This window comes from Pinus tabuliformis, chromosome 9 (assembly GCF_031772625.1).
Source record: "Pinus tabuliformis cultivar Carrire ecotype Pingquan chromosome 9, CPIR1, whole genome shotgun sequence".
Lineage (NCBI taxonomy): Eukaryota > Viridiplantae > Streptophyta > Pinopsida > Pinales > Pinaceae > Pinus > Pinus tabuliformis.
In genome coordinates, this window is record NC_142307.1 from 1,578,010,238 (window position 1) to 1,578,022,495 (window position 12,258).

At 38.6% G+C, this 12,258-nt stretch overlaps 1 protein-coding gene across 2 annotated transcripts in view; it reads right to left on the reverse strand.

Annotated features, from left to right (window-relative positions):
• The window catches only part of LOC149154718 (uncharacterized), a 161,237-nt gene that overhangs the window by 95,355 nt on the left and 53,624 nt on the right, over positions 1–12,258 (reverse strand). Inside the window, exon 3 of one of the 2 annotated variants that reach the window (XM_089439200.1) lies at positions 4,836–4,932. In XM_089439200.1, the coding sequence (XP_089295326.1) occupies positions 4,836–4,932 (97 nt within the window). Of the gene's footprint in view, positions 1–4,835; positions 4,936–12,258 lie in introns of both variants that reach the window. The other variant, XM_089439199.1, reaches the window with a different exon arrangement.

The following is a 12,258-nucleotide window of genomic DNA, read 5'->3' on the forward strand; positions in this document are numbered from 1 at the left end:
TCTATCATACACGGTTACAGTCATCACAAGTATCATTTCCAGCATACATTATTCTTAGTCCAGAATGTCACAGAGATAAACGTAGATAATTACTGCCTTATGTCTGGACCCTCATCACTGTCATGATTACAAGTTACAACCATACAACATTGTCAACATAGCATATGATCCTGCCTAGGACCATGCCCATCCAACACTAGAAGTGTTCCTCCATTATGTCATTGTCTAAACATCACAGAGATAAAGACTAACTACAGAGAAGCCACAGATACACTAATGCAAGCCACTGAAATTGCGAGTCATAAAATGTGAATTACAGAGATGCGATCAACACGGAATGTGAGCCTTACAAAATCAAGTGCGAGTTACAGAGATGCGAGCCACCAACTAGAATGAGAATCATCAGAGATATATTACAAGGCCCAAAGATGCAACACAAACTTCAAGGGTATACAGAGATGCAATGCGAGACTTAGAAATGCAGTTGCAAATTGATGAGAGCCACAGGATATGAGAACGATCCACCACAGAACAAGAATGTGATCTACAGTACATTGCAATCCATTATGACCGTGTACAACAGAGATTGTAATAACACTGATATATTAGTGCACTGAAAATGCACAGTGATTCCCTTGGATCAACTTCGGTGGTTAGCCCTTCAACAACTCAATACAATGCAAATTCACCAAAGCTGCCTCTTTTCAAACTTGATGCATTACAGAGATCTGCCTTGTAGAAAGCCCATGATTAAAAAGGGGCATGCCTTTGATTACTTTATATCTCAGGTCTGAAATGTCTGCATAGATCACATGTTCGAGCTCAGGATCTTGGTCAAAAAGAGCTGCATCAGTCACAATGATCAACCTTTAAATAGATCGGAGAGCTACCACAAACGTGTCTTTTAAGAAGACCAAAATGCTAGATTGAGAAGCTTCTATTGTGGACAGAATACACCAAGCTTCGATCTAGCTTCAAGATCTGCGAATAAGCTATAGGACCAACAAAATCAAAATAATCCTTCTTCGTCCAGTCAACAAGAGTATAGACCGAATTTAGGACTTGTGCTAGAGTTTCAAAATAACCCTGATCTTCAACAAGCTTCAAATCATCAAGCTGCAGAACATAATATGCTCAGAAACAAGGTTACGGAGGATAGATGTTGAGGCCGCAGAAGATTTTGACTTTAAGATTATAGTTTGGAGTGAGATTCTTAGCACAAGTTGCTTCATTACATAAGCTACACAGATCGGACTCGTTAGGTCTTTAAATTTCTCAATCCGCAAGGAATTTCAAATCATTTTCACACTTCAATCAATGTTAAATCAATATGTTGAATCAGTGTGGATTTAGTCTTGCAAATACACCACAATATCCCAATGAATCCCTTTATCAAAACAAATATAGCCCAGAAAATCCTTCCAACTGTCTCCTCGTCAGAACTCATCAAGGCCGCAGGTACAGAGAAACTTCGCACTACAAGCTTGCACTTTGGAGAGGGAAATAATGTGTTTATATAGTTTTGGAAAGGCGTCAAAGAGGTCAGTTGATTTAGGGTTTTGGTCAGAAAAATTAAATTTAAATTTTCAATTTGGTCAAAAATCTAATTAGAATAAGTTGACTTAAAAATATTTGGTGGCAGGCAAGATTTAAACTTTTAATTACTTTTTGGACCAAATTTATTTCCTCCACTTTTGGTGCTAATATCGACTTTAACCTTCTCAACAAAACTTGAATAAAACTTTTTAAACTTGTGCCATAGTCCCAAAAAATTATATGCTACCACATCATCATCCTTTGGGGTTTTGGACCATTAGTTGGGTACACGATCTTTGACTGAACATATCTCTCAAACCGTGAGGACCCACGAAGCCGCTCCACATATCAACGGAATCGACATGACGAATAGAATCCAATGGTGAGGTTCTCCAAGATGATTTCATTGACTTGCTTCTTCAAAATTTCCATCAATTGCGGGGTATGATCGTCGTCCAAGGTTTCACCAATGCATCATCTAATCCATACATGCCAGCATGCCAAGGACATCAATGACGACATCCTCTACCTACTTTGACATCCTGCACCCACTTTGACATCAATGACAACATACTCAACACTGTGCAATGCGACTAGCTTCTTTGCTCTCCTAGAGGTAAGTCTCTTCCTCTCGATAAAATGGATGAAGCTATATGTGGACCAATTCTTCTATGCTGCAAAAGAACTAGCAATCTGCGACAATAACTGAATAGCAAGTTCTTGGATCTCTGGAGTATCATCCCTATACATGCTCCACTAACCAATAAGCTCATTCTGGCCTAATTCATTGTGACCTTACCTCGCATCGGGCTTGTTTAAGGGACGATTGAGACTTGCAAATTGCATCGACTGTCTCCTACTTTTTCTCCCTTCTTCTAAACTCTACATCTTTGTAACGACAACTTGAAATCCCTTTTTTACCTTTGGAACTTCAATGGAAAGAATTCTACCAGGCCTTGCCACATACCATTTTGGGTTGAGTGCATATGTTACCATGTGCAAATGTGTATTCATTCCATCCCACCTGCGCTAAATAATGGGTCAAATCTAGATCATATAGAACTATAAGGAGGGATCCTTCCCACAAATGGCTAACTTCATTTGACCCAACATACTATCAAAAGTCTAATATAGTAATAGATTTTTCCAAGACTAGGAGAATATGTGTCAATGTAGCGAATGACCCCACCCATGGGACGTAAGAATGACACAAAATACCACAATTTGTCCACCAATCATTATCCAATTTCTAAACCTTAATTTTCTCCCCCTCCTCTATCTTGGATTCTACCCACTTGCTACAATCTGCAGTCACAACCATGGCCTGCAATGCCGATTGCACCTCCAACATCCTCTCTAATAAAATAAAATGGCTACCATATCTAGTGATTGTAGGCTACAGAAATTCCTTCATCGTGTGAGACGTGTACATGGCTAAGGAGGTGTAGTGGTTGTAAATAAACATTTGCACATTTCTTGCAGCGGTCACCAAGTTACATACCCACTCAATTTTTTCCAATGCCTTCTAGAGCATTGATGAGTGCATGCACACAAGGGGTCCCAAAATATGCCTATATTTACTCTAATCATTAATCCAACTGATCTACACATTGATGCTACATCTATCACAACTTGTGCAACATTCGTAGACCCAAGCTCTTCTATAGCATCACGAAGAAGCTCAAATTAGAAAATTTGCATCTTTGAACTTTCTAGAACAATCAATAGCTCTAAAAGTGTTTCTAGTGATCTATAGGAAGTATTTTTTATTAAGCTTCACTGCATGTCAAATGGAAAATGCTAAGTTTTAGCAATGAAATTTTGAAAATGAGAAAAATTGAAAGCAACAAGCAATAAAATTTTAAAAACTAATTATTACCTCCCAATTGTGCTCAAGTCAGATGACGATGGAGTCTCACCAATGCAGTGTGCCAATTGTGCAATGTGGACTAGTAGAGGTGCCAATGGAGGCTGCGACTGCCTACTCAATGTAACATCGTGCCGACTCAAGATTGTGCAGTGTGGAGGTGCCAGTGGAGCTTGTTGTGCATTTGCAGTCACTCAATGTACCCAATGACGAGTGCACCGACTGTGGAGGTGGATGCAAGAGTTGTTGTAACATGTCAAGCATGCTCTTGTTGGGAGGAAATTCACCTGGTAAAGTCGAGCGACGAGTTTCAACGTTGACATTGGTCATGACTCTTCATTGTGATTTGCTCTATTTCCCTATACTAATTCGATTTTCAGCTCAGAGTTGAGCAGTGAGCGCGGAGATAGACGAGAAGTAAGGCTGGTAACTTCGTAAATCAGATAGTGTCGCATGGTAAGGGTAGATGAGAGGTAAGACAAGTCAATGGTAAGTCGGATAGTGCCAAGGGGTAAGGGTCGAGGAGAGGTAAGAATCAAGACTATAGCAAGGTAAGGGTGGAGGTATATATGTAGGATTGAGGTAATTTGGATAGCACCGCGAACTTGTAAGTCGAATAGCGCCATGGACTAGTCAGGTGAATAGTATCGTGAACTAGTAAGTTGAATAGCAGCATGGATTGGTAAATCAGATAGAGCAAAAGGGTAAGTCGAGGAGATGTAAGACTGGACTGGTAAGTTGAATAGTGTCGTACAGGAGAGGCAACAATTAACTTGTAAGTCGGACAGCATCGCGGGGTATGTCAAGCAGAGGTAACACTAGTAAGTAGAATGAGTAAGTTAGGGATTGCAAATTAGTTTAGGGGTTTGATATTCGTTATGTATTTTTTTTTAGTTTTAATTTTTATTTTTTTTATTTTAAGGGTTACTAGACAAAATTGAGGGGGACACACCAAAAGCACACCTTTGGGCGAAACATGTCCCCCAGACTACAGAAACTTTTCGCCCTGCATCTCCCAAAAAGGCAGGCATGCAAAAACGTTTCCTCAGACATCCCCCCATCACAGGTGCATAGGAAGCGTGAGGTGCATGCACCCCACCCTAGGGGACACATCCCCGTGGAACACTGGTCATAACTAATGATGTAGATTATAACATAGACAATAAGAAACATAACACAGATAGGTCGAAGAAAGGCATATCCAGCAAGATATTACTATTGCAAGGCACAGCTCGGAGGTTCACTCAATCTCTATGTTATGAAAGACTTGAAGAGGTTAAATACAGAAATTGAATTTACTCTAAACTCCCTGGCAACTTCATGCTGATCAGTACAGACAAGCTTCTCACTGTCTGCACTAGTCATCCTGATTCCAGCAAACAGGTCAAAAGTTCCAACCTGCCATAAGAAGCAGCTTCACAAAATTCATTACCTGTGGTGCAAACACGTAGCCAAGAGCTCCAAATATGGCCCCACCCAAAAGGAAACCAGCAAGAAAATCGCCTCCATTACTTCTGCTCCCTTTACCACTGCTATATCAATAAATAGATATGAAAACAAGCAAATTATTACAGTTACAGTCATGCCAATCAGACATGAAAAATTGCAACTCAATAAGAAACAACAGAGAATTAAAAAACAATCTCAGCAACTTTGAATTCCACATAACATATTTAAACCGTTAGATTAATCATATGAAGTAAATCGCCAAATAACTGAAAAACTTAAGAAATGAATAGGTTTTGTTTTTGATATACAAAGAATGAACATAGGAGTCGGATAGGGCTACAATGACCATTGTTTTCCTTCAGTTTAGTCAATTATAGAATCCTCTTTCATTAAGAAGGTGTGATATTAAATTTAACTGTCAAAATTGTGCCTGTCAAATATTGCAGTATATAATCAGCAACTACTGCTAAATTGAGTTTGTATCTTTTTTGAGTTATTCACTACTTAGATTCTCCCTTTACCTGATTCTTGAAAATGTCAGAAACCCTTGACAGCACTGTTGATAACATCGCCGATTTTTTCAGCGATGTGCTGAAAAATCACAATTTTTCAGCCTGAAAAGACCACGATTTTTTCCTTTAAATAAACATCGTGCAGTTTACTAAAAAAATGCATTTTTTCCAATTGTTCCCGCAGTTTACTAAAAAGATTGTGATCTTGGGTCATAATGCCTTCTTTTTTGTCATTTCACTCAGCAAGTTGGAGCTGTAGGCAATTCGGAGTGTAGCTGAGGTTTATTGCCAAGCGTTATAAAAGATTCCAAGTGCTGGGAAGTGGATTTATTAAGGCCCTAATAATGCTATGTAATTAATAGTTAATGTTAAGATATTCTTAAAGTAATCATTTTCATCCTTTTACTTTTATTTCTAGCATTATCATTAATTGTTTCAGGATGTTTGAAAGTCATACCAACCTCATTGGCCCTGGCCCCCAATAATGCTATGTAATTATTAGTAATGTTAAAAAATTCTTGAAGTAATCATTTTCATCCTTTTACTTTTATTTCTAGCATTATCAGTAATTGTTTCAGGATGTTTGAGAGTGGTTCCAACCTCATTGGATTTCATATGGAGAATTAAAATTTTATATACCACTCAAAATTCAGCAGAATTATCAGTTTTCAGGATTTCAGGATTTGTGGGATTGCAGCGTTTCCATTCGATTCCTTCATGTACGAGGGTATGGAACTAGCATTTAAACAAGAGCACCTAACCCTCTATATACCTTGATGTTGGTGGCAGTGATTATTGAAACTTGAAATCCTCTGTCATGACCCTGGTAAAAGTGCGCCCATCACTCGAACAAAATCTCAATTTGACATGTTAAGCTTCTTCTATCTAATTTTAATGATTAGAGGGTGACAATGATCATGAGGACAAAATATAGGCAAAGATTTTGATGCATGTAGTTATTTGTTGTACCATGATTTCTTTTGGACTCTAAACGAGATTTAGAGCCTCTTTGTTGATGTATTTTTGGTTTAGAGATGGATTGCACTTGGTGCTATTTTGGTTATATGCACTAGTTGTATGATTGAATTTGTGTCATCATCATGTAAAATTGTAAATTCTTTAGTTTCTAAATTCTAAAGAAATTTGAATCTTTGTCTATATTTCATTTTTGTGTGTAATAATTCACTCATTCGTTATACATATAGATATATATATATAAATATAAAACTAGGTTCGATCTTCATAAATGTACTTTTGATATTTGTATTTATTCAAGAAAATAAATATTATTTTTATAATATATGTCAATGAGTTTCTTGCTCATTGAAATAGGTCTAGCACATATTAAAGTGCTATAGGTGAGTCAAATAGTCAAAAGAAAATGTTGAAGACCTTAAGGGCATGTTACTATAGGTATACTTATGTATTATAGTCAAAGAAGTCACCTCCAAGCAAAGTCAAGTCTCCTCCAAGCATGTGACACCATCAAAGAAGCAATCCGAGCTATATATATGTCAAGTCGGCCTGCAGTCCTATAGTCGGCCTCAAGTCGGCCTAAAGGAGGGACAATCCTCTATATATAGAGGTTGTCCACTCCTCTAAATAGAACGCACTCATTCCTCTGAAATCAGCGAGCAAGGAAGACGAATCTAAGGTGAAGAGAAAGCGAAGAAGAGAAGCCTCTAGTGCAGCGAAGTAAGGGAAAGTATAAGCGAAGGTTGGAGGCTATTTTCTAGGGTAAATACAGTCACACGTGCGAGAATATGGACAGTCTACGGTCATATCAGCGAATGTTGCAGTAATCGTTATCGGCTAAGTCACCTGACACAGGAATTCGTGACACGTAGGATTCGAGATTCGTGGTGTCGGATTCGGACACGCTGATCCCCCAAAACAGGACACGTTATGATACGAAAAAATCGGAAAAAATACCTTGATGAAAAAATCGGAAAAAATCGTAAAATACAAAAATACTCTTTTTATTTCAATTTTTTTAATATCAAAAGCATCTACAACATAAAGTAAATACATTGACACATAAATATGATAAAAGAACTAATATATAAGATGTGTAATATAATTTCCATTGCTACATCACACATAACAATGAATCATGTCCTGAATAGTCAGTCCTGACTCCTGAGTCCCAACTTAGCCCCAAAATATCAACAAAAAATATAATAATGTATCTCATATCATGAGTCATAATGTCATATACAATGAAATGAACCAAATAACTAATACCATTGGTTACCTTTGCCCTTCTTGCGAGAAAATGATATAGCTTTCCCTCTAGATGTAGATGCCGGTGGAGTTGGCAATGGACTCTGTTGTGCTCTAGAAGCTGAAGAACTAGGAGCTACAGGAGGTAGACCACGTCCTCTACTGGTGACAGGGGTAGCCTAGGTAGGTTGTGTCACCTTCTCCTCTTGTTGCTCCATCTCCTCATCAAAAAATCAGCAAAAAAAGAAAAAAAAATAATCAAGATTTTTCCCAAAAAATCACGATTTTTTCATGATTTTTTGCGGGAAAAAAAAATAACGTAAAAATCGGGCGATAATATTGCCAAACTCAAAAAATCGCAATTTTCCAATACTATCGCGATAATATTGCGATTTTTTCAACACTGATATCAGCGGTAAGATGGCAGTCATATAACTTCGTTGGTTAGGCAATCTAAGGAGGCCTATAAGGCCCCTCACTCAAGCGAAGAAGGAACTCTCTCAAGCGAAGAAGGAAGAGGTCAACATCACAAGGAAAACAGTCATGCGTGTGAAGGTAAGGAGGTTGTCTCTGCTGTCATAACATCCCTCCCATTACAATCATACAAGTTCATTGGTTGGTGAAGAGAAGGAAGGGATCATCATAAGGAAAGGGTCTCATCAAGGTATCTCTTCTAGAGCAAGTGAAACAAGATCGAACAACAGTTGGAAGGAGGGTGAAGTGTCGAAAACGAAGTGTCAGTAAAAGGAAGTGTCCGAGAACAAAGTGTAGAAAGGAGGAAGGACAAGACTTGTCCTTAGAGGACATTCTAGTCAAGGGTCTAGGGTTTGGCATTGATCAATAAGAGAAACTTACTACAGGGTTTTCCTCTCAAGAGGAGAGAGGTTTTGACCCTGGCAAAGAGCCAACATCTTGTGTTCTGGTTCTTATGTTTTTGGTAGCAATTTGATGAAGTACACACACATGCATTAATAAGAAGAAGAAGATTAAACTAACAAGAAAAGTAAAATGACTCCACAAATTGTTATCAAGTCAAGAAGAATCACACTACACCTAATTGCCCTTGATTCTTCAATAGGTGGGTGGTCATCGTTTCGAGTAAAGAGAAGTTTAAATTCTCTACGATCCATGTTTCCCATGATTAAAGTCGTTGTGCGACCCGTGAGTGACTAGACATTGTTCAGGTCGTGAGTGACCAGACGTTGTTCGACTTTCGAGTGACCAGACGTCATTCGGCCCACGATTACCAGTCGTCGTCCTCTGTTACCCCACGTTTCTTCAGCCATTGTCCCAACCTCGACCAACTGCCATCCCAGTTGTCGTCTTGACAACAGATCTCTACATAAAAACCTAGTAGCAGATTTTTGTTATGAATATAATTCATATAGAAATAATAATAAATATAAATATAAATAATAACTAATTAACTAATGGTTAGTTAGTTAGTAATGAAAAGGCATGTCTTAGAGACATGACCATTCGTGGAAGGACCCCTGCCTAGCATATATAAGTAGGCCCTCATTCTCATGTGTACTCATCCCATATCAATTCTTTTATGCAATATACAATTTACAATTACTATCCTACGATGGATATCTTTATCTTTGAAGTATTTTAAATATTTCCGCTACATATACGACTTTTGGTCGTTACATTGGTATCAGAGCCACGTCTCATCCGGCCTTTGGCCATCAACTTCGTCAACCTTGTTGTCGTCACAATTCAAGTGTTTCAGTACAAAGTGGGAGGTTCTCCATTTTGCCGGATTCGTCTTCAAGCCTTTGGCCATTGGAAATAAATTGAATTACCAAAAATAAAAATAAACATTACAAAGACTATATCAAAAATACAAAAACTATAAAAAAAAAATTAATAAAAAAAACGATTATTAAAAAAAAATATATATATATATATATATATATATAAATAAAAACAAATACTTGGCCAACGCACAAAAGAGTCGCCATCCAACATAACAGCGACCGTCGCAGCCATCGGAGTTCTTACAACAATTTTCGAATGAGACTGATTACCCCTGACCGACACCTCTCTCCTCTTGGTGCAACCACAGTTTCCAGCACCGTAGTTCGAACGTTGAACACGTCAAACGGCCCTCCACACCCGCATCCACCACAGTCACCCTGTCCACATTGTCGGCTTCCTTGTGCCTACGGATGGGTATCCAGCACGTTGACCACTCACAAAATTCCACCTTCGTCGTTGTCGCCAAGTTCTATCCGCCCCCACTGCCCCATTTCATTGACTCCTGCTCCCTCGATGCTTCCCTGTCTACTATCAACGTCAAATACGGCCTCCCCTCGAGCTTTGTCCCTTCCCTCGAGCCACGTCCCTTCCCTATGGTCTGATCATCATTTGTCTGCTGCCCCTCGAGCCAAGCGTAAACTATCTTCCCTACCAAACAATATATTTTTAGATCAAGATCTTTTAAACTTTTGATTTGTTCTAATAATGTCTGGTTAAGGCTCTTTAAACGTAAATTTTCTTCTTCTTGTTCTAATAAATGCTTCTTGAGTTCCTTCTTTGTGGCTTTAGCTTTCTTGACTTGTTCGAGTAGTTTTTCATTGTGATCTCTGAGGCGCGAAATTTCTTTGTCTTTACTGCAGATGACTTCTTCCAACTCTTTTTGCTTCTTTGATATAATTTTTTTATTATCTTGAAACATCAATCCTGAAATATCCTTAAAGTCTTCTGATGAAGATGTTATTGATTTTGATTTGCTTGTTATGTCTCGAAATGTGACCATCTTCCCCTTATAAGGAAACATCAAAACTTGTTTCTCTATGTTTAACATGAATGTACCCAAATCCTTAAACCAAGGTTGACCGAGAATGATGTCAATCTTTCTATTATCCATAGTTACAACACGAAATTGAGATATATACTCATAATGATCTATTGTCACTTGTAAATCACTAATTTTATACTCTTTTTGGCCAAAAATATTTTTCCTTTCACCAATGCTTGGCTCTAGAATTAATAGTTGATTTGCCAAATTAATGTTGATGTAATTTTTATCGTTGCTTGTGTTGATAGCGATATTAATTTCTTTTCCTTGGATACTTCCTTTTAATGTAATTAATCTGTGATCCATAACTGAAAGACCATTATAGGTAAATCATCCTTCCTTCATCATTATCGACTTAGGCTCCATTTTTGCTTGTCAATAATTTTTCGTTAGCGACACTGATATTTTCTTCCTTCCTTCTCTTTTTTAATTATGAACCTTCGTTCCTATTCTTCTCCCTCCCCTACCCCCCTCTACTCACAATTTTCCCCACCCCCCTACCCTCAAAATCCCCCTCTTCTCCCAGTGCTTCCATTCCTTCTACACCACCAACTTCATCTTTCGCCCTCCCCTCCAACTCACCTTCTTAAGCTACTGGAAGTAATATGCATACCAATCTAGGGTATAACTTACAAAACAATGACAAGATACATCCTGCATTATCTACCTCCATGGTTAACATCCCCTCCACTAATCCTTCCATACTCGTTGCCCGGTTTTGCCAATTTGTTACACTATTTGAGCTATTATGAGAAAAAGTGAAATCCATGTCCTCTAGGATCTTACAAGTGGAATCGGGGAATTAGGAAACAAGGGCATATATCAAAACATTGGCACAAGTGGTTAAAGGTAAGGACAAGACTCTACCCCCCCACCCCCTCTTGTAGAGATTTAGGAAGTGGTCCAAGCCAGGCAAAGGGAAGAGCACACTAGGAGAGCTAGAGAATTAAACTTAAAAACCAAGGGACTTCCCTTCCCTTCCCCCTTTCTTCTCTGGATGCCCTACAAGCTAGTAACATGTTCCTCAGGGATGACCTCAGGCTCCCAGGCATTAGCCTTGAGAAGGCTTGGTTCGACACAGATTCCACTATGTTCATCCAATTAAGGTCAGCTAGGGATAAGCTTCAAGCTCTACGAGCCAAGCGTAAACTATTTTCCCTACCAAACAAGATATTCTTAGATCGAGATCTTACTCGATCCCAAGTGGAAGAATTTAAACAATCCTGAGAATTGATTGCAACAGCATGATAAGCAATAAAAACAAGCAGTCATTTGTACCCTCAGGGACATTATTCAAGACTCCCCTTGGATATTCTCGACCTAGGCTTTCAAAATGATAATCTCACAAGTGGAGGAAATAAAATTCAGGGATTTTCGTGGGTTGTTGGAATGGTAAGGACACTTTTTGGTCATCTTTGGGCATGTTACTTGATGTTGTTAGTACATTTGATCTTCTCTTTATCACTGAAGCCTGCGCCATCCCCATCTAGTCACTCCCAGATGTACCAGCTACCATTGATTTTTTGACTTACAATTGACCAAGTCATCAGGTGGTGTTAGAGGTTCAAGAGGAGTTGCCTACTTGGTTCGAGACTCCTTTCGAGATAGGGTCTCCTTTGTAGATTCAGATGAGTTTTCCAAATTAATGTGGATTCGAATTCATGGATTTACTTGTCTCCCCATAGACATTTATATGGCAATTTGTTACTTGCCCCTATGTCCTCTTAGTTTGCTACCTAGGACTCAGATGGAGGTCCTTACACGAACCTATATGCCAACATTAATCACTACATCACTAAGGGAGACATCATCTTACTAGGTGACTTTAAAGCATGTACCCATGCATCTTAGATTCCTCTTCATGA